This window comes from Talpa occidentalis, unplaced genomic scaffold (genome assembly GCF_014898055.3).
Source record: "Talpa occidentalis isolate TD23 unplaced genomic scaffold, MPIMG_talOcc4v2.1 talOcc4.7, whole genome shotgun sequence".
Taxonomy (NCBI): domain Eukaryota; kingdom Metazoa; phylum Chordata; class Mammalia; order Eulipotyphla; family Talpidae; genus Talpa; species Talpa occidentalis.
Window position 1 is genome coordinate 83,054,248 of NW_023605083.1, and position 26,128 is coordinate 83,080,375.

At 49.5% G+C, this 26,128-nt stretch overlaps 4 protein-coding genes across 6 annotated transcripts; 2 read left to right on the top strand and 2 right to left on the bottom strand.

The window, feature by feature from the left end:
- Positions 1–141: 141 nt before the first annotated feature.
- Positions 142–11,495, top strand: TNFAIP1 (TNF alpha induced protein 1). The gene is made up of 7 exons (XM_037491978.2): positions 142–346; positions 3,591–3,911; positions 4,485–4,654; positions 5,057–5,146; positions 5,233–5,285; positions 5,851–6,046; positions 6,790–11,495. The coding sequence occupies exons 2-7, from the start codon at positions 3,707–3,709 to the stop codon at positions 7,024–7,026; spliced, it is 951 nt and encodes a 316-aa protein (XP_037347875.1). The 5' UTR covers positions 142–346; positions 3,591–3,706; the 3' UTR covers positions 7,027–11,495.
- On the bottom strand, positions 9,447–18,679 carry POLDIP2 (DNA polymerase delta interacting protein 2). Its single transcript, XM_037491976.2, has 11 exons — positions 18,490–18,679; positions 17,040–17,121; positions 15,477–15,574; positions 14,682–14,778; positions 14,439–14,514; positions 14,106–14,213; positions 13,518–13,654; positions 12,378–12,404; positions 12,064–12,189; positions 11,052–11,131; positions 9,447–10,527 (listed from the first exon to the last, which is right to left on the bottom strand). Exons 1-11 carry the CDS (start codon positions 18,648–18,650, stop codon positions 10,413–10,415), a joined length of 1,107 nt encoding a protein of 368 aa, XP_037347873.1. The 5' UTR covers positions 18,651–18,679; the 3' UTR covers positions 9,447–10,412.
- A 125-nt stretch (positions 18,680–18,804) lies between these two features.
- Positions 18,805–24,117, top strand: TMEM199 (transmembrane protein 199). Of its 3 annotated transcripts, none has more exons than XM_054689309.1 (6): positions 18,805–19,071; positions 20,068–20,141; positions 20,468–20,557; positions 21,057–21,099; positions 21,319–21,431; positions 21,533–21,621. In XM_054689309.1, exons 1-6 carry the CDS (start codon positions 18,861–18,863, stop codon positions 21,575–21,577), a joined length of 576 nt encoding a protein of 191 aa, XP_054545284.1. In that variant the 5' UTR covers positions 18,805–18,860; the 3' UTR covers positions 21,578–21,621. The 3 variants fall into 3 exon arrangements, with proteins under 3 accessions (XP_054545284.1, XP_054545285.1, XP_037349944.1); XM_054689310.1 differs by lacking the exon at positions 21,533–21,621 and adding an exon at positions 21,628–21,667 and having other exon boundaries at positions 18,806–19,071; XM_037494047.2 differs by lacking the exon at positions 21,533–21,621 and adding an exon at positions 21,674–24,117 and having other exon boundaries at positions 18,807–19,071.
- Positions 23,805–24,808, bottom strand: SEBOX (SEBOX homeobox). The gene is made up of 5 exons (XM_037493200.1): positions 24,784–24,808; positions 24,408–24,596; positions 24,278–24,312; positions 23,876–24,181; positions 23,805–23,813 (listed from the first exon to the last, which is right to left on the bottom strand). The coding sequence occupies exons 1-5, from the start codon at positions 24,806–24,808 to the stop codon at positions 23,805–23,807; spliced, it is 564 nt and encodes a 187-aa protein (XP_037349097.1).
- Between the last annotated feature and the right edge of the window lie 1,320 nt (positions 24,809–26,128).

The following is a 26,128-nucleotide window of genomic DNA, read 5'->3' on the forward strand; positions in this document are numbered from 1 at the left end:
AAGCACTTATGCCCCTTCAGCCCGCAGAGCCTGCCGGGAAGCAGAGGCCCGAGTGGCGGGATGGCGCCTACAAGGTCCAGAGACCTTTGCGCCGGAGAGGCTGCCGGAAGTAGCTGTGCGCTCCCCAAGGAATACTTTCGGCGGCTCCGCCCTCCCCCCTTATTAGGTGCTCGGCATGCCCCGACTCGCCGTCGTTGGGCTCCGGGACCCGGGAGCTTTGGGGCGGAGTCCACAGGCGAGGACGTGAGCTCACAGCCCGGGACTGCTGGCAGGCCGGCGGCCACAGCGAAGGGGCGGCACGGTGTGGGCTTGTAACCCGGCGAAGAAGAGAGGCGCCCCGCGGACGGTGAGAGCAGGGCCGGCCGATGCCCTAAGAGAAGGGATGGCGGGCCCCGGGCCGGAGAGAAGAGAGCCCGTAAACTGCCCTGGGGAAATGGCGTGGGTTGGCGGAGGGGACTTGGAGAGCTCAGATCCCCCGCTGGGGGTCGGTAGCAGAACGGGTCGGCCCCGGATTTCTCGGTTGTCAGGAGGGGTACGGACCGGAGAAGACGACGGTGGCCACAGAGCGCTTGGGTCTCCCTAAATTGCCCCAGAACCTTTGGATGGAGACTAAGATTTACATTTAGGATTTCTGCTAAATCCATCCTCTATAACCTAGATCGGCTTCCTCCCATCCCCCATCCTCACACACCCACACGTTCCCCCACCCTCCACCGCCGTGATGGTTTGTCCTTTATTCTGCTTGGGTGCCCTTTAGCTTTGCAGAGTGAGGCACGGTTACGCCCCTAACCCCAGGCATCCCCAAATATCCACACACAAAGTCCGGAAGGAAGAACACTGAGGCTATCTGTGGAAACTTCATTCTCACTGGAATTACTTTCTGGGGCGTCACTTGCCACAGGATTCCTTGGAGCCCATTGGTCTGGAAGGAATCTGAGCTGACGTCATCCAGGGGCTCAAAGCAATTGCTTTGTAGGAAAGGACTAGATTAGCTCTAAATTTGTCTTCCTCTGTTGGCAACCGCCTAACCTTTCAGTTCCTTTATTTTGGCAGAATATACATGTGTGCTTTCTTGGTCCTGGGGAAGTTGGGCCTAGACACAAAATACACAGGGAACTGTTGAAGTCTGTTAAGGGGTAGATTTATTCCTTTGGGGCAGGGGAGTGATCTCCTTCTGTTCAAGTGTTACTGATTGGGCTCTCCCCTGGGGAGGGCTCATCTCTCATAGTCCATCCTTGAGGCAAATGGGACTCCCCTGGACCAGCCCCCAAAGGAATTGAGAACTTCACAGAGCACCTGCTCTTGCCCCTCCTTGGACGTTCTTCTCAGGAATCTGCCTAAATCTTTTCAGGAATAATTTCAGTTAAGCTGACATAGAGGAAATACTTTAACATGTGCATGGCATTGTGTTAGGCAGTGTTTGGAGAGTGGGGAGACCATTGCACTAGTTCTCAGGTTGCATGTATAAGAGAGGATGAGCAACTGTCAGCTTTTGCATGTGGTGATGATTGAATGACGTACTTCTTTTTTTTTTTTTGTCTGAACTTCCAGCCCTGGCGTCGCAGCGTTCATCATCTCTTGCCTACACCACTGCTTCCTCTGTCTTCCCACTTCCTCTCTTGCACCCTAACAATCCTTTCTCTGTACAGTAGCCAGTGAGATTTTTTTTAAAGATTTATTTATTGAATACATGAGCTGGGGTACAGGCTAGAGGAGCGGAGGGTGACAGGATTTACCAGAGACAGAGTGGGGAACAGAACAGGCAGACTGGCTGAAATACACTGCTGAGGGGAGCAGCGGGCGAAGCAGGAGAGGTCTGCTGCGCCATGTGGGTTGTTCCCTGGCCATTCCATGGCTAAACTCTGCTGCAGAGGCTGCAGACAGCTTCACAGTGCTGTGTTTAACCCCTTGTGCTACCAGGGAGACCCTCAGAGATCTTTTCAAAATATAAGAACTAAGTAACTCAAAATATAAGTAACTCATGTCACTCTCTCACGTAAAAACACTGATTACTTCCCACTGAAATTCGTATGAAATCCAAACTTTTTAATATGACTTCCTTCCCTGACTTTACATCAGGCACATTTCCCCCTTCTTTCTATATGCCAGCCATCTTGGCCTTATTTCTGTCCCTGAAATTTTGTGTAGAACTAAAGAACTTTGTAATTACTCTTCCATCTGGAATGTTCTTTTAGATCTCAGCTGGTGTGTCACCTTCCAAAAGAGACCTTCCCTGGCTTCTCCCTAGTCACTCCTGTTACACCTATTTTATTGTCTTTATTGCATTTACCCCCTTCTGGAATTGCTTGCTTATTTATCCATTTTCTTTTTTTTAAGATTTATTTATTTATGCTTACAAGAACTGGGGTACAGGCTAGAGGTGCTGGGGGTAGCTCCCATGTGGGTAGCTCCCTGGCCAGCCTGGGATCTAACTAGTGCTGCAGAGGCCACAGACAGCTTCACAGTGCTCTGCTTAACCCCTTGCACCACCAGGGAGGCTCCTCATTATTATTTTATTGCTGAACAAATTAAATGAGCTAATAAATATTACATGCCTGGTTAGTACCTGAACAAAGTGCATACATGCAATGGATAACAGCTATTATTTTTTCTTAAGTGAATGAACTTTAGTGATTTTTTTGAAAACCAAAACATACAATACACAATCAAAACCATGAGGGATAACGTCCTCCTTTGCTTTCTTCAGTCTTCCCTCCAGTGAACTCCTATTAGTGTTTTAGTTTCCAAATCACTTAGTTCTTTTTAGACTCATCACCTGGTCTTTGCTAGATCTTTCTCCCCTTGTAAAGAGGCAACTGAGGAAGAGAGGGGACTGGGCCCCCTTTCAGGAAAAAGAAGCAAAAATAGCCATCCTGTCGTTGTTCTATCCTGGAAAATGGGGACAATTTCAGGAACTTGGGACAGGGCTGGTGCCAGGAAAGGGGGAGGTCAGGAAACCCTAGCTAGAGCCACAGTATCCACCGCCAGGAATACTCTAGCTCCCTCCAGCCTGGCTCATTCCATGCTTTCCTGAAGCTGCGTTTGCCTTCCCAAAGCCAGACTCTGGGATACTCAGTAAACACTGGTGCAGGCTGCTCCTGAGCCTGGAATCTGTAGAAAGGAAGTGCATCCTGTCCCTTGGCTCCTGGGAAACTCCTAGGCTGACTGGATTCCTATTAGGTTTGGCTAGAAGTCTCAGATCCTGGGAAAGTCGAAGAGAAAATAAGCGGAATCTCTTTGGGTGGGTCTCCAGGGTGAAGACTTCTGTTCTGCCCGGTCTGTTCCTCAAGCCACCTTGGACTTGCTTATTGTCTTCTTTGCTGCTTATTGTCTTCTTTGCTGCTCAGAGGTGTGCTGAGTCTCAGGCAGTTACGTGACCAACGTCACACTCTGGAAGACTGAGCTCAGCCCCGGTATCATAAAGAACAGCGAGCACATATTTCTTGCCACTGACAGGTCTCAATCTCTGCCAGGGAGTCTTGGACTGATTGAGGAGAGGAAGGCTGGGTGACCATTGTTTATCCTGGGGTTCCCTCCTGGATGAGGGCTTTTCTCTGTTGACTCCTGTCTTCTTTCCCTTCTGTTCACAGTGCTGAGAGTGAGAGTATGAGGCTCTGGCTTCTGCTGGCCACTCATTTGTGACCCTTTCACGACGGCGGAGCCTTCCAAACTGACCTGCCGTGTGGTGATCTACCTGCAGCGGGAGATGTCGGGAGACACCTGTCTGTGCCCAGCCTCGGGGGCCAAGCCCAAGCTGAGCGGCTTCAAGGGAGGAGGCCTGGGCAACAAATACGTGCAGCTCAATGTGGGTGGCTCCCTGTACTACACCACGGTGCGGGCGCTAACCCGGCAAGACACCATGCTCAAGGCCATGTTCAGTGGGCGCATGGAGGTGCTGACCGACAAAGAAGGTGAGGACTTGTTGGGGGCTTAGGGGGAGAGGAGGAGTTCTGAGGGAGTGTCTTCAGGGCAGGGCATAAGCCTAGCAGATCTAGAATCTAGACTCACTTTACTATTCACCTGGAGTCCTGAAAAGCTTCAGAATTCCTTGGAAGTGTACACAGAATGTGTTTATGTGTTTTCCAGGGAGAAGACCCACACTTATTTTATGTTCATTTAGAGCTAGATCTTGTTCCATAGTAAGTGATGGCAGTGGGCAGAAGGCAGGCAGGCCTGGTGGTTTCTGTGTTGCCAAGAGGTGGACCTGAGCTTAGACCTTTGTGGGCTTCCACCAAGCCTGGAGGGCCTGTCTCCCCAGGTGTGTGTCAGCCCTTGGTTTCAGGCAGGGGGCAAAGAGCAGCCATGGACCTAAGAGGTAGATAGAGCTTCTGTCTCACTTCCATTTCCTGGACCAGGGCTCTGTGCTCACGTGCGTCTTGCTTGGCCACCTGCCGCCAGGCCGGTCAGGTGGCCTTTGCAAGCCGCCTGCTTCTGCAGTACCCGGAGGCAAACAGCAAACCTCTGGGACCTGTTTGATCCCCTAGGCTGGATCCTCATAGACCGATGTGGAAAGCATTTCGGCACCATTTTGAATTACCTCCGCGATGACACCATCATCCTCCCTCAAAACCGGCAAGAAATCAAGGAATTGATGGCTGAAGCGAAATATTACCTCATTCAGGGACTGGTGGACATGTGCCAGACTGCCCTGCAGGTACGGCGAGGTGTGGCGGTTTGGTGCAGTGGGGAGCTGGCCCCCTTCTCAGGGATGGAAGGGCCCTGTCCCTGGAAGCTGTGTGGCCGGTGTACTTGTTAAGACCAGGCTCAGTTAGAAACACCCAGCTGTTGGCCAGGCCGAGTGAGTTTGCAGGGTGAGTAATCAGGCAGTCTGACCAGGCCCTGCTTCTAGGTTATATGCCTGGTCTGGATTTTAGGTTCTCTGGAAATGGATTCTGCTTGCCAGCTGGCAGGTTCAGTTACCAGGGGCATCCTGACCTCTGCCTGATGCTCCTCAGCAAGCAGGGGTGGCCTTAGCAGAGGGGCCCGGACAGCTTCTGGGGAGACTGGCCAAGCGTGGTGAGCAGATCTCAACAAGATTCTCGGCTGTGTCATCCAGGACAAGAAGGACTCGTGCCAACCTGTGTGCAACATCCCCATCATCACATCCCTGAAAGAGGAAGAGAAGCTCATCGAATCCTCCACCAAGGTAGGGAGACCTCTGAGGAACCCCTAAGGGCTACAGGTAGGAGTGTTAGGACCCTGGCCCTGACCTCACCCTCTCCCTCCTTACAGCCCGTGGTGAAGCTGCTATACAATAGGAGCAACAACAAGTATTCCTACACCAGGTAGGGTGGGCTTCAGCAGGGCAGGGTACGGGGTGGGCTACAGAAGCAACTGAGAGGACTGAGCAGCCAGAGAGGAGATTGGGCAGCAGACCCCAGAGAAGTCACCAAACTGGCATGGCTGGCATAGGTCTGGGTCTCAGGAGGGAAAAACAGACAGTAGACAGGAAGTCAGGGCAGAGGCATTTGGAATTTGTAACAGCGCCTTGGGATATAGACGGGACTGAACATGTAACACCATGTCAGCCCGTGTCCAGGGGCTTCCCCAGCATTATCTTATGGGACACCTAAGCCAGCCTTCATACCTCAGAGCTGGGCCCATCCCCCTCTAACCCCCACCCCCACGTCTGCAACAGGCCACAGTTAGGGATACACAGAAAGCTCCAGGCTCAGAGTCCCATGCTGTCTCAGTGGTTCCCCTTGCCTATGGCACCCTACAGCAAGGAAAGAATGTTCCTGCTGAGGCAGGGGAGGGGAGGGGTGAGATGGGGTGGGGTGGACCCAGCCACCACCTTCGCATGTGCTGGAGCCTCATTCCCAGGCCCGCTGGCTCTCATGGGTTTTTCAGTAACTCTGACGACCACCTGCTAAAAAACATTGAGCTGTTTGACAAGCTCTCCCTGCGCTTCAACGGCCGTGTGCTCTTCATCAAGGACGTCATCGGGGACGAGATCTGCTGCTGGTCCTTCTATGGCCAGGGCCGGAAACTGGCAGAGGTGTGCTGCACCTCCATCGTGTATGCCACGGAGAAGAAGCAGACCAAGGTGTGAGAGCTATGTGGGGGTGAGGGCAGGACACACTCACCAGCGCAGCCCCGACTGACCCTTTCACCACAAGGAGTGGAAAGGGCATGTTTGGCCCTCCCCAAACTCACCATGGTGGTGCAGGGCAAGGACAAAGCCAGTTCCAGGGGCTTGGGGACTGGCAGGGGAACAGTTTGTTCTTGTCAGCCCAGGGCTATAGAGGGTAGTGACCAGCAGGGAGTAACCTGATTTGGTGGGAAGGACCAGATCTTTGAAGTTACCCCAATTCAGGTTTGAATTCTGGTTCTACCGTTTATCAGTTTCATGACTTTGGAAAGGCCACTTTTACCATCTGGGCCTCAGTTTACTCCTTGCAAACATGAAGATGACATGCGTTTAACACAACTCTTAGAAGTTCTTAGGTGAAGCAGCTCGACGTGGTGGAAATAGCTATTCTCATCTGTCTGGCTGCCGCTGTCTGGGTGTTCTAGTTGGGTGTTCCTGGTCAGTCAGCTTTGTCTCTGCAGTGTCACAGTGCCAGGCACAGTGACGGATTTGACACACACTACTAACTAGCCCCATTTTGCCAGACTGCAAGCAGACCACCCTCCCCGGAGAGTATCTACCTTACCCCTCCCCCTGCCCCCATGAGCACGTGTTAGAGACAGCAGGGCTTTGCTGGGGTTCAGGGGAGGACAGTTCACCCCCTCTGCATGCTCCATCCCTGGTATGAAACCTCAGTCTTCTTGTCCCCCACATTCTAGGTAGAGTTTCCAGAGGCCCGAATCTATGAGGAAACACTCAATGTCCTACTTTACGAGACCCCCCGAGTCCCTGACAACTCCTTGTTGGAGGCCACAAGCCGTAGCCGCAGTCAGGCTTCCCCCAGTGAAGATGAGGAGACCTTTGAACTGCGGGACCGTGTCCGTCGCATCCATGTCAAGCGCTATAGCACTTACGATGACAGGCAGCTCAGCCACCAGTCTGCCCACCGTGACTGACAGGACTCATCTCTTGTGGAGCCCTGCCCCCTTGGCCAACCCACACTGCTGCCGCTGTCTGGGACTCTGCTCCAGCACCCGGAGGCATGACAGGCCCCGCCTGGGAGGTCAGAGGGCCTGAGCAGGGAAGCAACTACATGCTTCTGCCCTGAGTCCTGAGCACTTAATGACCACATCTTGACCCCTTTGCTCAACATCTCCCTGCCTGTCTGACAGGGAGCAGCTCCTGGTTCTGGGATAAATGGACTGAATCTCCTACCTCCCACTAAGAGCTTCTCCCTCGGCCCATTGCTGAACACCCCTCTACTGAAGGGCTACCCCATAGCACCCCTTCCCTCTGGCTGAGGCCCAAGGGAAATGGGTTCATCTTGTGGGAAAGGTGGTTCCTGGTGCTGTGGAAACCCAGTTTCTTACAGGAGCTCCTTTTTTTCCTAAAAGCACAGGCTTGATGAGCTTGTTTTTTAAAAAATAATCTAGGAAATGAGTAGTTTTAAATCTAATAGTAAGGGAACTGGGTCTTTCTCCTTCCCCTTCAGGTTGCCTTACCCTGGGTGAGGCAGGACTGTTGGCCTTTCTCCATACCTCTGGGATCTGTTTCTTTAAAGCACTTTCTACTTTCACTCGGGGTATTTGACCCACATCTATTTTTTTTTTTTTTTTTTTTTGGGACACTAATACCCCTCTTCCTGCAAAATCAATCTGAGGAAAGGAATAGAAGTAGCAAAAAAAAAAAAAACCACGCCAGACTGATATGCTTTCACTTTGTCAGGCTGGCCCAGTGCCATGAGGAGGGAAAGTGTGATTGGGACCTGAGAGCCTAAGAGCACCCCTCTGAGGAAAGACGTTTTACCCTCCATCTTGGAGTCAGACACCAAGGGCCTAATGTGATTGTATTTTTTGATCCTCTTGTCCTGAGCTCTAAGGCATGCTGTCCTCAGTATAAAGCCAAAGAGCCATTATAGGGGCTGGAAGCTGCTTGAGGTCAGGAACATGAGCTGCAGCAGGAAGGCTATGAGCCCTCACTTGCATGCCCATCAGCCACAGGCAGTGAATGCAGAGTCCTGCCTTCCCAGGAGCCTGTGCAGTGGCCCCTGCTTGGCCATACATCCGCCTCCTCCATTCATGATATTGGTCTTGTGTCCTGGCTGTACTTGGTACCTCTACCATGGTGAGTCTCACACAGGATGATGTGACCAGCCCAAGCCCTTTCAAGGCCTTCATTCCTTTCTTGTTGGGTAACTTGGCTATGGAAATGCTAAGCACCAGCTCTTGGGCCAGAGTGTGGGTTCCTCTCCAGGACTTTGGTTTTCATTTTCTTTTTTGTTTGGTTTGGCCCTTGAGAGGCTACATATCTGAATTCATAACCAGAGGAATGAATGCCCTCAGGGAGGGAGCTATTCAGGCAGCCTATCAAGGCAGCAGAGCCACTTAGCAGTACTTTAGGAGGGGACAACAGTTCTCAAGATCCTCTTTTACTACACAGCTAAGTGGCTGCTCATGGCTGACCCCAGAGTCTCTGTGGACAATGTCAGGCCCAAGGGTTAGTAGAAACCCACAAGGACCTGAAATGGCACAGATCAGGGGAAATGTGACTCCAATCAAACATTTTACACTTGTTGCAGTTTTGAATGTATATATTAGCCTTTCAGGTGAGGCACCCTGGTGATACTACAGTTCTTCCAGCCCTCACTAGAATAACAAGACGAAGACAAATCCACTGCTTTGACCAGATTTTGGCTTTGGTTTTGTGGCTTTCTCTACTAGAATGCTTCCTCCTGGAGCCAGTGGCCAGTTTCCTCAGCACCTTCCTGAAACCCAACACTCAAGGTCCTAGTGCCCCATGCAGGTACTTCAACACTTGTCTTCCCCCCCCCCCCCCCCCCCAGCCCCTGTAGCCACTACGGCTTTGACATTCGGTTATCTCAGTGGTGACTGGTTCTTCTTGAGAAAGCACAAATAGTGTGGGACTCAGCTTATAACTCCTCTGAGTGAAAGTATTTCCTTGGTCTTAAGAAAAATACTAACATTGAAGTGATCTGTGGACTAAGGGTTTGGGAAATTTTTCAATTTCCCAGTGTCATTCAGAAAGCACCACCAGGCTGTATAAATTTCTCAACTTTGAGCAGCCCAGGGGAAAGTGTGGATGAAGGTCAAACTTTGTCAGTTTCTGACAAAACTGGAAGCCTACTATTAACCACATGTACCATTATTGGCTCTTTGTTGCTCAACAAAGATGGAAACAAGCACTAATTTCTAATAAAATTCTGTTATACTACAGTGGTATATCTGCGCTTATAATCAGTGTTCCTTGGTGAGCTTACTGCTATGAGCTGAGTTCTAAATTTCTGTCCACGGCTTGACCTTGTCTTCTCCCTGGATATTAAGTCTGATTATACTCAGTTGCCCTGCAACCCAGGCTCCCCCTGGTGGAGGATTAAGGACAACACTAATAAGGGCTGGAACTGAGATTTAATATTAATTCAAGAATGAAACGATCTCTTTAACAATCACTATGGTGGTGGGGGAGCAGGAATCCTAAGAATCAGGGCAAAATATAGCACATCTCATCTCTGGCTCTTGGAAACCTTTGAGAAACTCAGAAAAGAGTTGCCTATTTTCATGCCTAAAGCACCTTGACTAAGTTTCTGCATTTGTAGTCTGGATGCTTGACAGATTTGTGCTCATAGGGGGCAAGCCCAAACCACACTGGCTTGCCTCACTACACTCCCAGGCTGGGAAGGCCAGAGATGCCAATGGTCAGCCAGCACTAAGAATCAGGCCACTCTTTACACCCTGATGCTTGACGTCTCTGTGCCTGGCAGAGGATGATGACAAGATTAGAGTCCAGTCCAGCCCCTACCCTACAGACTTAGAGTGACCCGTAGTGACACCCAAACAACTTCCAGTTTCAGGAGGGAACAGGTACATAACCCAGTAGAAGGGGCAGCTTCCTTGTAGGGCAGCAAGGAAAGCAATCAAGGGCCCCCACCAAGTCAAAAAGAGAGCCTGAGGCCCTGGGGGCAGAAATGGCAAGGGTGGCCAAGCGTGCACTGTTTATTGACCGAACCTCACATTCCAAACAGCTGTCTGACAGGCCAGGAAATTGCTTCAGGGGCCTGTGACAGCTGAACAGAGTTCCTCATGGAAAAGTTGACTGGAACACAGTGTCGGCAGGGCTTATGGGGGAGGCCAGCCTTGGAAGAGTCCTACGTGGGTCTTCTGGAGAAAAGAAGTTATGCCCCACCTCCCAAAAAAAGAACCCTACAATCAAATGGCGCAAACGATTAAGAGACCTATTGTGGCCTATGATGGAGAGAGAAAGTTCTGCAGCAATTGTGGGACGAGAGCTGTTCTTCAGGAGCCAAGCACTCAGGACCTTAGCTGGCCTACCAGTGAAGGCCTGAAGGTGGTGTCTTCTCATCTTTATTGCTTTCCAGGGAGAAGGGAGGGATCCGGACATCAAAATGGGAGCCGTCAGGCCTCTCAAAGCGGAACGTGCCCCTGTAGGTCAGAGAGAAGCTGGACTTAGAGGGAGTGAGGACTGAGTTCTGAGGACCTGGACAGCCCATGCCCTCTGTGGCAGAGCCACAGCAGGATGAGACAGGACTGGGACCTCCTGCCTGGCTCGTGGGAGGATACACTAATCCAGAGATCCAAGGGCCCCTCCTGGCTCTACATGAAAGGGAAACAACAGCTGTCCTGACTGGCCCATGGAGGCACACCACATAAACTACCCAATTACATTTTCAGGTTAAGAAGTGAAATGCCAGGGAAAATACCAAACTATATGGGCAGCTCTACAGCATGAAATCTAAATTCTCAGTCAACAAAATCATGGACTGGAAAACTGTAAAACAAATCAGTGCAGTCCCACCCAGCAATGCACAACATATAAGCCGCCATCTCAGGACTTATCTTGGCCCAGAGTTTAACAAGTATGAGTTAGTGATGAGCTCTCATTTTTCTGACCTGCAATTAGTGTGTGTGGAGTTGAGTCTCCCTTGCCCCAGCATGTGCTCACTTACCACATGTGCCCACTGGAAGCCTGAAGAGAGACGTGGCTGCTGTACTGGAATGCGGGCTGCTCCTTGGATAACACTGGCTCCTGTGAGATTCAGGCAAAAGATGTCAAGACACATTCTCTATCTGGGGCCAAAAGTTGCCTGCCAGTACCGCTTCCCACAGTGTGGCCACTGACCTGGCTCTTTTATTCTCACTCCAGGAAGATCACCTCAGACTGAATGTCTAGGCACCAGGCAAAGATGCCAGGCACAGAATCTCATCTGTAAATGCCCCTTGTGGCATCCATTTACTGAGTACCTAAGTATGAGGCACCATGGCAGTGCTCTGCAAACCTCTGCTAATCGATGCCTTCTGACAAGCATAAGGTAACAGGTACAATACCCATGTTAGCAAATTACTTAAATAACTTGCCTAAAGTTATGTAGTGAGCAGACAACACAGCCAACATTTGAAGTCAGACTAAGTGCAAAGCCTGCCCTCACTAACCCACCCTGCTTCACCAAGTCATCACTGACTTGGTTAAATGCTTTTGAATGTGGCCCTGGGCTACTTCACGACTATTTCTCAAGAGACAGGTGAGGTGGTACAGAAATGGCAAAATCACATCTATTCAAGGATTAACAGAGGATGTACATGTGTAAAGGGGCAGAGGAAAAGTAAACAACAGTGGTGGGTGGGACGCAGGCCACATCTAACAGATTCAAATGCAAACGTTTAATAAAAGACACTGCAGGCAAGAAAAACTCAACATAAGCTTTGATGTCAGACTCACTTGCATTTAAATGCAGGCCCTGCTACTCCTAGCTGTGGGCCCATGAGTTATTTAACTTCACAATCTTACTCTTCATCTGTGAAACAGGTTGTGAGAATCCATTTCACAGGGTTGTTGTAAACAGCTTAATGCATTCAGACACTGTGCCTCTGTTGCTAACCACTGAGGAGGAAATCACTGGCAACACCCCAGGTCTGGTGGGCAGCACTAGAAACTGGGCCTTACTGCCTGGTGATACTCACCCTGCCCACCACTCCTCTGCCTCTCACTGTCTCCAAGGTGCCAGATAGACTGAATATCCTCCAGTGTCGCTCCCGGAGCTGTACCACATCACTGTCGAGGTTCTCCAAGCGAATACAGTAGCGCCACTGTGGAATGGGGAGGAAGAGTTCATGTTTCACAAAGAATAGACCTTGGCCTAGAATTCTGGGGAGAGCAAAAGACAACAAAGGCTGACACCTTTGCTGCACAACCCCTACCCCCAAGGAGGTAAACAACTCCGCCTCCCAACCTGCCCTCCCAGGCATTTACATTCTTCCCTGAGGAAGACACTTACCCAGTAGACATGAGAATTTTGGGCTTCCTGGGGAAAAAAACACAATTTAAGTCCTAGTGTGCAGAAGCAAGTGTGTTCCAATCATCTCTCCAATGGAGTAGATGTATTCCAGAAGTTTGCTGAGACAGAATAAAGCCGCCAACGTCTGCAGAATGATGATGACTGGACAATGGCCAACACATCCACAGGGAGGCAGCCTTCCTGGGTCCATCCCTGGTCTCCCTCCGAATTGTCAAGGAATTGTCAAGATCGTCCACAAAGCTAGTCACCATGGCAATCAACCACAGGGCTCTTCCTTTTCTTACCCCCCTCCCTGCCAGCCCTATCACTATAGACCCAAACCACTGCCTTCCTCCTTGGCCCTCCCAATAAGACTGGAATAGCCCAACCTTTTTCTGATACTCGGTGAACAATATGCTATCCTCCCTCACTACCATGAGTTCCTGGAAGGAAGAAATAGTGTGTCTCATTTCTATTTGTAGTCCCAGGACCTAGCTTAGAGCCAAGCCAGAAACAGCTCAATAAATGTCTGAATAATATATAAAAGTGTTAAGATCAGCCTACCCTGATCTAGATAAGTATGTACAAATCCTTCACAACCATGACCAGAAGAGATGTCTGCCTGAAGGACTTCTTCCTGGGTTTTCCTGCTGTAGGTCTTAGTGTCAGCTACTGCCAGGAGGCGGCTAACCCCAACAAACACAAACAGGACTTGGAAGCAGAACCACATGCAAGTGTTTTAAATATCAAGCTTGGAGCCTCACTGGTGGTACAGGGTGAAAGTCTCAGAGCTATCAAACTATCACCAGCCTAAGTTCAATCCCCAGCCAGGGAGCTACCCATATGGCACAGTAGACCTCTCCTGTCTCACCCACTGCTCCCCTCAGCAGTGTATTTCAGTAGATCTGCCTGTTCTCCTCACTCTGTCTCTGGTGAATCCTTACCTCCACCACCGCCCCCCCACCACCACCCCGCACCTCTGACCTATACCCCAGTTCTTGTATGCATAAATAAAAGTAAATCTGAAAAAATAAATAAATAAAAATTAAATTTTAAGCCCACTCCAGCAGTCACACTGGGGCCCTCACACAGAATCTGGGGACCTAAGCCTGGCGGAAGGGGCCCAATATGGGCACGTACCCTCATGCCCATGTAGAAGGGGATAACGGTGACTCGAATGTTCTCAGTTGTTTCCCGATGGACATCCGAGAGCTCGAGCCAGGGATGATTCTTCTCTTGCCATGCCCGTAGTGTCTCCCGAGCCACAAAAGGGGGTGCTGGGCAAGAAAAAACTGGTTAGTCCAGACCAGAGTCCAGAGCCTTGCACCTACTCTTCAAATACCCCTCCTAGAAAACCCTACCAGGGGTGGCCCAGGTAAATAAGACACCCAAACATGAAGCAAAAGCACAGGTGGGGAGATGGTATGAGCTGTTATGCCTAAGAATAAGCCCTTAGGAGGTATATGGCATCCTGGGAAGAGAAATGGCTGGAAGTTAGGGGTTCTGGTTTTCAGACCTTGCTCTGCCACCGACTTGCAACCACGAGTCACTTCTCATCATCACTGAGCTTCAGCTTCCCTATATGGCAGGCAGAGAACTTAGCCCTCTATCTACGTGCGACGTCTAATGAAAGGTTAAACAGTTGTGGACACAGCTCTGAGATTATTTCTATGCTGTTCTCTTAAGGCAAGGGCCCTCCCATTCCAATTTCCCTTCTGGAGAGATTACCTTTTGTCTGGTCATATAGAAGAAATCTTTCAAAGAGTTCATGCTGGATGGGAACCTGATCGGTGGAAGTATAGGGGAGGATGTCTTCATGGCTTACGTAGTCTAGTCCTGGCACAGAGTGATAAAGAGATAGTGAAACTCACCTAAGAGGGAAGAGAATCAGGGCTGCGAAAAAAAAGATAATTCCTGGCTTGTCATGGGGTGGGACACCCCTGGCACCCTTGCTCTCAGCATCTATCATCCCTCCCAACAGATAAAAGGACATCAGAATCCTCTCCCTAAAATACACCAGACCCCTCCTTGACAGGTACCATTCAGATGCTCACTACTCACCTGGGATGGCATAGAGGGCCCGGCTGTCATCATGGTTAGCTAAGAAAGTCACAGCTTCTGTCTGAGATCTCTGAGACTAAGGCAAGAAGCAAGTCAGAGACTTTCTTGTTCATTATTCAGTACTAAGGATTTAGGGCCCAGTGTTAGGGCTCTATTTGGCCCCTCCCCTTCCCTTTATTCCCATCAGGGTATAGGCCTTTCCCATGGAGAGGAACCCCAGGCCCAGCCATCTTGCTTACTTACTATATGTGGACAGTCTCGGGCATCAATCAGCACCTGATAGTAAGTGTGAGTTTTGCCTTTCACCTCCTTGGAGCCATGGCCTGCTGGATTCTCTGCTCTATGGGGTAAAGGAAGCCCAAGATTACCCTGAGAGAAACAGAGGCAGTGTCTGCCCCAGCTCCCTACTGTCTCCTTACTTAAACATGTTGGTGCCTAATCTGAACTGGCATTAGCACTGGCCAGGTACCTATTTGGTGATATCCCTGCCCAGCCATTCCCCAGTCTGGAGTAAACAATGGAGTATGGAGGCCCATAGCACAGAGTCGTCGTTTGCCTTTACTCTCTGATGTCTCTTGGAAGGGGGTTATGTTGAAAATAATTGATACCTCAAGTCCCTGGAGCCCAGAATGCCCCCACTCTTCTCACACTTCAGAGGCTGGGATCATTTAACAGAGATAGATCTTTTTTTCCCCTAAATGTACTCAAGTGATGACAAGAGCTCAAGGGAAAGATTCTAACTGAACATTAAGAAATCAAGATAACTAGTCCTCTAAATGCCCTCCCAGTACCTGTAATGAAAACTGAGAATAACTTGGAAGCATCCTGGGGAGGCTTAAAGGAATGCTCTGGCTTAAGACTGTTACTGGCATTCAGTATTTTTGTCTCCATGGCTATCAGTGCAAGGGAGGTACTCAGGGGCTGTTTCCAAGGCCCAAAGGATACAGTCTTCACCCCTGGGGCCCTTATTATGTACGTCTGCCATGAGTCAGGCCTCCTCCTGAAGATACCATGAGATGGAATAACAGGGAAACTTACTTTTCAGGAGCTGCAGAAGCCACATCCCGGTCATACAGTCTGGCCTGCCAGGGAAATAGGACGACACCTCGGTAGCCAAAAACACTATGGAGAAAAAGCTGGGAGGAAAGAGGCCTCAATGAGAACACAGTCCAGCGAGTCCAGGCAAGTGGGCTTGGGCCACTAGTAGCACAGGTGGTGGCAACTCCAACACAAGGTCCTATCACTCTGTCCCTTGGGCTCTACCATCCACCCAGACCAACTCGGGAATACACCTGGTTCTTCACCTGGTTAACCTCTACTCATTTTTTAGGCCATAGCATAGGCCTCTAGGAAGCCTTCCCTGAGCTCCCTTCCACTTGGTATAGTGCACATCAAATCATTTACACATCACTAACTGCTTTCTAGACCATGAACCCCAGGAAGGCATTGCTTTCCCATTATCCCAATGCACAATGCCCAGGCCTTTGTAGATACACACAAATGAAAAGAAAAACGGTGAACAAAAAGTCCTAACCTGGGCCTCCCTGGTGGCGCAAGGGGTTAGGACACAACCTATGAAGTTATCCACAGCCACTGCAGCATGAGTTCGATCCCCGGCCAGGGAGCTAACCACATGGCACAGTAGACCTCTCCTCACTCGCTTGCTGCTCCCCTCAGCAGTGTATTTCAGTCTGCCTGTTCGTTCCCCACTCTTGTCTCTCGTGAATCCTCTCACCCCCCACACCACTGGCCTACATCCCAGTTCTTGTATGCATAAATAAATAAAGTCCTAATCTACAAGGGGCCTAAAGCCATCTCAGTGGATCTGGCACAAAGTTGATACAGAAAAAGAGCTGCGGGCCTCCCTGGTGGTACAAGGGGTTAAGACACAACCTATGAAGCTGTCCACAGCCATTGCAGCACGAGTTCAATCCCCAGCCAGGCCAGGAGGTGACCCACAAGGCACAGCAGACCTCTCCTGTCTCATCCGCTGCTCCCCTCAGCAGTGTATTTCAGATCCACCTGTTCTGTTCCCCATTCTGTCTCTGGTGAGTCCTCACACCTACTGCATCTCTGGCCTGTACTCCAGCTCTTGTATGCATAAATAAATCTTTAAAAAAAAAAAAAAAAGTAAAAGAGCCTCAAACAGTTCAACTGTAACAAAGCATCAAAGGTGTGATTTTCTGAAAGTTCCCTCCACTGACTTCCCACCATCCACCATACTAGCAGATTCTTCAGCAACTTGGCTCTCTCTACACTACAGTCCAAATCATGTCTATCCATACTAACTTGGAAAGAAAACCTACTAATAAGTGAAAAGCACTCAAAGTCAGGAAAAAAGAAACCCAATAATAATAAAAAAAAAAAAATGATCTGGTCTGGTCTACCCAATCAGGGTGCTAAAATTCACTTTACAAGGATCACCACCAAGGCCTCCGCATCCTGCTCCCTTTGTGCTCCTAGAAGTGGCGCCCTATACTGGGAAGTGGTGCAGAAGAAAAAGTCAAGACAGAAAACCCTAACATTCAGGCCTATGACTAAATCTGACACTTTCGGAAGCAGAAACACCATGAAAATGAGATGACCCAGCCTGGCACTTACCTGCCCCGTCTCATATTTTCCATTCTGTTTTGGCACCTCAAAAACACCGACTGTCTCCAAAACTTTGCCCTCTGGTCGGTTTCTGGTTAGGAAGGAAAAAAGCAGTTGAAAACCTGAGGTCATGGTACTTACCCATCAGAAGCTGCTAGGATAATGAAAGGCCAGGCAGGGCCAGCAGGGCAGTGGGGAGGGCTGAAGCAGGTAAGGGTCCCGTCAAGCCACACTGCAGAGATTCTGCCTTTTTTCCTCCGTTGTAGTCCAGTCACAGGCTCTGCCTGTGTTAGTCTAACTGCTCCAGATCACTTTCTTCTCTCTTATTCAGCATTCCTCATATCATTCCTTTAAACCTGGCTTAATTATATCCTCTTACCTCCATGGCTTCCCTGACCCACCTGCCTGACCTTCCTCAGCATTTTAACTGTCCTTTCCATCTGGCATTTCAGTTAAAAATTGAGTCCATGTCTTATCTCCATTAGAGATGTGAGGCTCCCTGGGAGCAATGCCTGTGTCTGATTAGTCTGTGATCCCAGCAGGATCTAGTGCATAAGTGATACTGAGAAAAAAAAAAAAAAAAAAATACTTTGTGTTACAATTCCATGTCCTTCTCTCCCTCTAAATTATAATTCTCACCCTACCCTTAAAGGGCTTAATCAATTCTAGATTTCTTACTGTACTCCCTGCAGGGCACCTACTAGTCTCTCCATCTAATTTTTGTTCAGATTTGCATCAATTTTCACAGGAGTCTTAAATTGCAAAAAGCTATCATCTAGCCCCAATATCACTCTCTTATCACAGTCCCTAAAAGATGGGTTCTCTCAGTGACTTCTCCGCACAGAGCTGCCCTTTCCAGGGAACCTTCAAAGCACTGTTGTACTATCTTGGAGATGTGTACTTTATGCTTCCTCCCCCTTGATCCACCACCTTCAATATGATCTGCCAGTCCCAGCCCTAGAGACACTGCTCGCACCATCCCCATGGCCTCAAGACCCCTTCCCCAAGGCAGAGATAACCAGTCTCCCCAAGGTCACAGTGAAAGCCAGGACCCACGCAAGGCCCAGACTCAAGAGTGCTGTTTCCCTTCTCTAGCATCTTTTCGAGGAAGTCTTTGAACCATTTCCGGAGAGAGGGGGTTCGAGTCAAAAGACCCAGGGCTGAATTAAAAGGGCACTAATAGTGGCGCACGGACACCCCCTACTCAAGAAGGCAGGATTCGCTCTGGGAGGGTTACTCAGCGGCCCCTCCGAGCCAGCCCTGCACAACCCAGGGCTCGGGGCTGCGCTCTGTCTTTGCTCCTGGCACACGCCCCAAGCAGCACAGGTCGCTTCCCTGCGCGGGACCTTTCCAGAGTCGAACTCCCATCGCCCTGGGCCGGCCCGGCCTCCAGGCTTTCTCAGCGGCCGAGAACACGCTCCCCGGCCTCCGGGCCCGGCCCCCGCGCTCCGTCCCTCACCGGGACGAGAGGTGCCTCCGCGTCGTCGTGGTCGCAGTTGGCAAGAAGGCCCCCACTCCACGTGCCGCACAGAGCGGCCTCGGCCCCCGGGTCCCGGTCAGCGACCGGGACCACCAGCGGCTGCCCACGGTCAGGGCCCGCCGGGCCACACAGCCCGCCATGTCCGGCCCGAGCGCCCCGCTCGGCTGCTGACACAGGTCCCGACCCGCGGCCGGGCGGCGTTCCGCCCCCGCCCCACACTGCCCCGCGCCGCGGCCCCGCCCCTGGGCCCTCCTCCCGGCCCCGCCCCGCCGCGTGAGTTCGGGGCTACTTCCGGCGTGCGGCGGGCGGAAGTGCCCTGCGGGGTCACCTGACCGTAGGTTGGCTGAGATATGGCGTCTCACCTGCTTGCTGGAGAACGGCTGGTGCGCGCTTTGCTCCCCGGTGGGGAACTGGAGCCGGAGCAGCTGCCCCCGAGGCTGCGGGCAGAGCTTGAGGCCGCGCTGGGGGAGAAGCCCGAGGGCGGTGATAGCGCCAGTGGCCCCGCACACCTGGTTTCCTTCCGCCTGATCCGGGAACTGCACCAGTACCTGAGAGAAAGGGGTGAGCTCCGGTCTCCACTTCGGAGTCGCCTGCGTTTTACCAACTTTAGCATCTTTCTGAGGGAAATATCCAGCGTTCTCCCTCGCCCGCTGACGGTCACCTAGACAGTCCAATCATCTCATAAACTATAGGGCAACCTTTGTCCTTCACGACTTCCATGGGAATTCCTCGTGAATAACAAATTCACCTGTGCAGTCTCTGCTCTCTTTAGTTGCCACTTCTAGGCCTCTGTCTCTCAGCAGACCCCTGGGGAACTCCAAGTTCTAATCCAGTATTATCTCACAGGCTCAGTTTCTTTTAAGCCACATTAGATGAATTTAGCATAATGAACTTGTCCTATTTGGGAATCTGGATTTCTTTCCATCCAAAAAAGCAAGAATGGTCAAATCTGTATGGATGACAGAAAAACTGTTGAAAGATCTGAACTGGGAATAGCATCTGAGCTTGTATTTCCTAGTTGTGGTACAAATGCCCTTTGTAGGAGTCATTTCTCCTCCTTCAGCCTCAGTTCTCTTCGTTATAAAAGGGATAGAATAAACTGGCGTTTAAGATCTTGTTCCAAAATTAATGTAGTCTAGCCAGAAATGCAAAGAGCAGACAGTTGAACGGTTGGAATTTAAAAATGCCTTAGAAAGAGATGGTCTAGTCAGTGTACTCTGAATACTCAGCATCTATATAATTGAATCCTGTTTAGGACAATTCTGTTTTGGCCATAGAGGAGACAAGTTAATGGCAAATGTAAATGACTTATGTGCTAGATGTGACATGGGCAGGATAATTAAAAGTTGACAGTTGAAGTCAGCTGTACAGCTTTAGGAGATACTCATGTGAAATTTTCCTAGAGTCTTCCCAATTAAAGGTGTTCCTGGAGATTGATACAGGAATGGCCATATTTTATTTTGATTGGAAGAATAGAAGGGCTGGCCCGTTTTCTTACCTTAATCCTTCAACCTGAACTCTCTGTATCATTATGTTTGTGGAAACCTTTTCTTCCAGATTCCACCTTGTACCTTCATGAGCTCCTAGAAGGCAGTGAAATCTATCTCCCAGAGGTTGTAAAGCCACCTCGGGTATGTAAGGGAGATATTTGTGAGAGTGGGTGTTGGCTGAGTTTATCTGGATAATAATCTGACTGTATTTGTGGTACCTTGAAATTTATGAATCAACCTTTGGGCTCAGATTTGTCTTTTAAAACCCTTCAGAGCTGGGATGTGGGACTCAGATATTGTCCTCCTATGGAAAACTGACACAACTCCCTTCAAAAAAAAAAAAAAATCCCCTTAGCAGTGGAGGCAAAACTGATTCATGGATTTCCCAGCACTCTAGCAGTGTCTTGTCCCCAAAACCAATGATTGCAACATACTTCCTAATATCGTTCTTCTCATTTCTGCCTCAGAATCCAGAGCTAGTTGCCCGGCTAGAGAAGATTAAGATACAGCTAGCCAATGAGGAATATAAACGGATCACCCGCAATGTCACTTGTCAGGTAAGGGCCTGCTCTTCAGTATGTGAACTGAGGATCTACACTGGGAAGAAGTACAGGGAAAAGAAATAACATGGAAACTTGGCTTGTATACAGTTCAGGAACCATGGAAGCCCTCTGCTTCCTACAAACCAAATAGAATTCCCAGCTGATTCACTGAAACTCTGGGCTGGGATGGCAACTTATTTGTAAAAGTTAAAGAGATGGGAGTGTTCTTTGAAGTCTTTCTTTTGACAGGTCCCTAATAATCTGTAACATGTTCCTGCCCTGAAACAGAAAAGGGATAGCTAGGTACTGGGAGCCTATGTTCTTTTACTGAAATTCTTAATGTGTGGCCCAGAAAAGAACTCATCTGGTCCCCAGACAAAAGAATTCATGGAGAAGGCAGAGTTAATATGTTGGGGAATAAAAAGGACTGAGCCCAGACTGACAAAAGAATACTCTTTTGACTGCCTCTGAGCTGCTTCCACTCTGAAAGCAAATGTTTTTCCTTTTTTTCCAGGACTCAAAGCATGGTGGGACTCTCAGTGACCTGGGAAAGCAAGGTGAGGTACTAGAAATCAGGCTGCTAGTGCCTCTCCCTGGGATGGGTCAGTTTACTTCTCCTTCCCACTTTAGTATTCTGGGTTTAAGCCTGGGCTATTCAAGCTTGGTGTTTGAGGGAACCCAGTTGATGAGAGCAGTCTGGGGATAAAAGAGATGAGCCAAGAGGGCCTCTGGAGGATGCTGACCTAAAGGTTTCTTCCCTGGGCTCCTCCCCAAAGTGAGGTCAGTGAAGGCTCTGGTCATCACCATCTTCAACTTCATTGTTACCGTGGCAGCAGCCTTCGTCTGTACTTACCTTGGAAGCCAGTATGTCTTCACAGAAATGGCCTCGGTGAGTAGGCAGGGTGCCCTAGGTGGGGGGTATTAGCGTGAGAATGAATATGTTAAGTGTTTTCCAAAAAATAAGAGGAGCATTTGAACTTTCCGACACAGAAGAATCCAGATCCTCTTCCCTTTCCTTCCTTCCCACCCCTGTGACCTGGATTGGGGGCTTCTCCATCGAAATTAGAGGTGCTGGAGTCTAAAGACGGATACTGGCCTGCATCCTCTAAGTACGGTTCTCCCCCTCTGCAGCGGATACTGGTTGCACTGATCGTCGCCTCTGTGGTGGGTCTGGCCGAGCTGTATGTCATGGTGCAGGCAATGGAAGGCGAGTTGGGAGAGCTTTAACTGGTACTTCATCATCAAAGTCTGGAGAAGATTTTGGGGAGCTCCTGGCTCCTAGCTGCAAATCACTGACTCTGAGTGAACCTATCAGTCTCTTTGTACTTAGCTCTGGTTAGCCAGCCACCTGCAATTCTTGCAGGAAGGCCCATCCTCTGAATTTTGGGGAGCAAGAGGAAACGCAGACAACATGGGAAATAACTGGTCTTGTCAGTACCTTCTGAACCTAGTGCCCATCTGCCTTCTCCAGTTCATTCCAAGCACTGCTGGGCTGGGTTTTTTTCCACTGGGTGTAAATAGTACCCAGACCTTCCCAGAAGTAGACCAGACTGCCTTGAACTTGGCCAGGTGCACAAATGAATTGTCATTTTCGTTCCACACATCCTTGACGCAGACCTGTAATTAAGGTCAGAAGCCTCCAAGAAAGCAGAAGGAAATCTTTGTCCAGTTTGTGTTGGAAAGGACACCCAGTTGGAGGATGCCAAATAAGAGACACGACGGTAGAATTAGAAGTAAGGCAGCTACCTTTTTAAAATTTCTGTATTCCTTCCTTTCAGTTGTTGTTTCCTGGTTTTCTTTGTGCTTCTGCCTGTCTCTGCCATGTGCTGACTCTCCTTACTTTACATCTTCTCATCACCCTTTGTTCTGCTTCCAAAAGTAAAAACAATTTAGGTGGCAAAACAGTTATGTCTACTTTTCATTGAAAATCCCTTGTTTGTGGGGAGAGTAAGCCTCCTGTGGATTGACTCAATAAAGGGAGACGTTCTTTGTAGTCAGGGAGTATTTTCAGATTTAACAACATATAGAACTGTATATAAACATGTGAATAAACATGCACATGTATATGCATAGCATATACATTATGATTATGGGCACATACTGGTAAACAAACCTAATGCAGGATATTTTATGTGGGTTCTTAAACATGCTTTTGAGAGTATGAAAAACAGTATGTAAATATTCATGAAGAACTAATTGTTTTACATATTTGCTTTTGGTCTTCACAATAGTCCTGTAGCTTGGAAAAGAAAATGGTTTTAGGCCCCTTTTCTAAAAGCCAAATAGGCTGAAAGAGATCAAATGACCAACTGTGGCCATTCCTCTGTTAAATGGAGCCAAAGACTCCTAGGTAGTCCCAAAGTCTCTATGTATAGTTAAACTTCTAAGAACTTTGATTAATGTTGCGATAATAAAGTCTGTATGAGGCACTAAGAAATTATTATCAACATTAGTTATTTATTCAATAAATATTTATTGTATCCAATGTATACTTATTTCATCTTGTGACAAACACCCGAAGATTTTCATATTTCTTTTTTTTTTATAATACACCATGGTTATTTATTATTTTGATTTTCATATTTCTGAGAACTGTTCAGAATCTGCTCCTAATGAAACTTTGTTTTTTCTGTTTGTTCCCTGTGTGAGTTTCCTGTGGTACTTTTCCCTTCTTAGAAATTATATATTCATTGGCTCAAAAGACATTTCCTCTACAATGTTTGCCAGTTTCTTCTTGATATATAGCAAGTCTGAGCCTCTCAGGGCAATATTCCACATGAGAGAGTGGGAAGATTTAGGTTCTTCTGTTCTACCATGTATCACTTGGCTGAGAAATCATACCATTTTTATTGTTAGTTGGCCAGAAATTTAACTGTGGGGGAAAAAATGCCGGTGGCCTTATACAGTGTTTCTAGCAACCCAGACTATTGAAGTTTGATTGAAAAGCTACACTTAAGCTTAGTTATGATTCCTGGCAGTACTTACTTGTGCCTAAACTCTGTTGTGGACCAGGGTACCCACATATCCTTGAGCTTTCACATCCCCCATGTATCGCAGGCTTCTGCGACACTGAGCATTTGCTGAGAGCTGATGTTTGAGTCAAACACTGTGCTAACTTCTGGGGACAGAGAGATGGAATATCCAGTTCCTGCCAAGGAAAAAGTGTTTGCCCCCAGTTGTCTAAAATTAGGAACAGGTCTAGCTGCTCCTAGCTGACTTAGCAGTTAGGTAATGTTTACAGGACCTTCGGATGAGGCAGCTGTTAATTCCCCTGTAGAGGAGAAGAATTAGTGACCAGGTATAGCAGGAAAGTTGGAAAACATAGTGCCCTACCTCATCTGAAGGTACCTCCTGCGGAAACAATGGGTGGGAGTAGTCAAGGTTGGTGACAGTAGCTAACACGTAGATGAGGTCAGACAGGCTGCCCAGTGAAGTCTGGGGAGTAGCTTGCTCTGGAGAAAGCCCTGAAGACCCAGCTAGTCCCTGGGGGGCTGCCGCTTTGGCCCCTTCCCATCCCTGACCTGGGCCCAAGCTTAGAGCTGGACAGGAGGTTTGGACACAGGTGTACTGGGCAGGGCTGTGGGAGGGTGGGGACTGGCCCACTGTCCAGGGCTCCCAGGAGTGCTGGAGTGTATCTGGAAGAGGTCAGGATCTCTGGGGAGGCTCAGGCCTGGGGCTTAGACCTCCAGGCTTCCTACACTTGATTCTCTTGACCCAACAATTCTGGAACCACACCTGGTAAGGAAAGAAGTCTGGTTCCAGCATCCTCTCTGCGAGGCACAAGGGAACAGAATCTGGAGGCAGGATTCCTAAGAGTAGAAACTGTGGGTTGAGCAAAAAGTTAGCTGTGTAAGAAAACCCCCACCCTGCAGAGGGGGGCCATCAAAGGTCACCTGTGTCTTGGCCTGGGGAAGGCAGGTCACCTGGGCCAGGTGCTCACAGGTGCCAGTGTCTGGGTAGGACCATGCTGCAAACACCCCCTCCAATTCCAGCAGCTTCCTGCTACTGAAGGGGACCTGCTTTCTCCAGTGGGGACTTAACCCACTGGTGTGGCCTTCAGGTTAGGGTGGGAAATATGCCAGGACCCCTGGAAGAGCTCCACCCCAATCTCAAAGCCCTCTATTCCCCAACCCTCTTCAACCTCTCTTATTCACACCTTCCCCCCATCCTCCCCTTGGCCACCTTTGCCCCATCACATCACCTGTTGGAGATGCATGCACAGGGCTGGCCATGGGACTGACAGAGGGTGAGGAGCCAGAAGGCCATGCCAAGGCTGTGTCCACACTAGACCCACCCCATGTGAGGTTTTTTTTTGCTCTGGGTGGCAGGCCCGCCTCCAAGAAGGGCAAGGTGTAGAGTCCAGCTAAGGTGGGCAGAGAAGTCCCAGAGGACGTGAGGGGGCAGGGGCGGGGCAGTGTTGAGGTGGAGGGGGTAAGAGTGGGACAAAAGTTTTGTGGTCCCTTGTCAGGACATCACAAAGGAAGTTGGCCTCACACCCCTTCCTCCGACCACCAACTGGCACACTTACTTCATGAAAATATTCCCAGGGCTCCTTCCTGGAAGCAAGAGGTTTTCTCTCTAGTGTTCCCAGTGCTTCAGCTGCCCTTTCAGGCGCCCTCAGCCCCCTGTAGAGCGTGGGTGGAGCCCTACTACGCTAGTGAGGTCTGGGCTCACAGGACAGGAAGAGAATGGGCAGCAGAGGAGGTGGAGCCACCCGCTCACAACAGGGCTGGGGAGCAGATGTCACGACCAGATCACTCAGGTGTGCTTTGGAGCTTTTCCTGTCTAACCCTTTCTTGGTTCCCAAGAGCCCAGATGGGCATCCCAAAGCCAGAGGAGGTCCACAGATATTGAGGGGTCCTAAGAAAGATGTTTTTGTTTCTACAGCAATCTTATCCATGGAAGTTTTGGGTCACCCTTTTTTTTTTAAAGATTTGTTTACTTATGCATACAAGAGCTGGGGTGTAGGCCAGAGATGCAGGAGAGTGAGAAGATTCACCATAGACAGAGTGGGGAGCAGAACAGGAGGACTGACTGAAATACACTGCTGAGGGGAGCAGCAGGCGAGTCAGGAGAGGTCTGCTGCACTATGTGGATTAATTCCCTGGTCAGGGATCGAACTCATGCTTCAATGGCTGCAGATTGCTTCATAGTGCTGAGACTTAACCCTGTGTACCACCAGGGAGGCTCCCCATGGGTCACTTTTCTAAGAGTAGTGAGTACATTTGAATTTTCTGCCTACCCTTCCCCATCTCTTCTAACTCAGCCCCCCACCCCCACCCCAGACCCAAGACAGACTTCAAAGAATGACCCATCCTAGGTGTGGGTTTGGGAGCACAGTGACCAGTTCTCCAGAGAGACACTCAGGTGTCTGAGCTAACTATTTCAGGCTCAGGATGGGCAGAAAAGCTGAGCCTGAACCCCACCATCTCCTGCCCCTTCTTCTCTTCCAAGACTGTAGTCAACTCCAAGAGGCAAGGCAAGCTGGTGGGGTGGGGGAGGCTTGGTAACTCCTGTCATCAGGAGGATTCAAATTCTGATTAGCTGCTGGTGGGTTGTTGGGGCTGCTAAGCACAGGTGTGAGGC

Coding starts and splice junctions, on each gene's coding strand:
- TMEM199 (XM_037494047.2), top strand. CDS start 18,861: ATGGCGTCTCACCTGCTTGCTGGAGAACGGCTGGTGCGCGCTTTGCTC. Junction 21,100..21,318: donor CAGTGACCTGGGAAAGCAAG/GTGAGGTACTAG, acceptor TCCTCCCCAAAG/TGAGGTCAGTGAAGGCTCTG. Junction 21,432..21,673: donor TCTTCACAGAAATGGCCTCG/GTGAGTAGGCAG, acceptor CCCCCTCTGCAG/CGGATACTGGTTGCACTGAT.
- SEBOX (XM_037493200.1), bottom strand. CDS start 24,808: ATGGCCTTCTGGCTCCTCACCCTCT. Junction 24,597..24,783: donor CTTCTGGCTCCTCACCCTCT/GTCAGTCCCATG, acceptor CCTAACCTGAAG/GCCACACCAGTGGGTTAAGT. Junction 24,313..24,407: donor TGATGGCCCCCCTCTGCAGG/GTGGGGGTTTTC, acceptor TGTGCCTCGCAG/AGAGGATGCTGGAACCAGAC.
- TNFAIP1 (XM_037491978.2), top strand. CDS start 3,707: ATGTCGGGAGACACCTGTCTGTGCCCAGCCTCGGGGGCCAAGCCCAAG. Junction 5,147..5,232: donor TCATCGAATCCTCCACCAAG/GTAGGGAGACCT, acceptor CCCTCCTTACAG/CCCGTGGTGAAGCTGCTATA. Junction 6,047..6,789: donor CGGAGAAGAAGCAGACCAAG/GTGTGAGAGCTA, acceptor CCCACATTCTAG/GTAGAGTTTCCAGAGGCCCG.
- POLDIP2 (XM_037491976.2), bottom strand. CDS start 18,650: ATGGCGGGCTGTGTGGCCCGGCGGGCCCTGACCGTGGGCAGCCGCTGG. Junction 12,405..13,517: donor CCTTCTACATGGGCATGAGG/GTACGTGCCCAT, acceptor TTTTTTCCCCAG/GAAGCCCAAAATTCTCATGT. Junction 11,132..12,063: donor GCAGAGGAGTGGTGGGCAGG/GTGAGTATCACC, acceptor TGAATCTCACAG/GAGCCAGTGTTATCCAAGGA.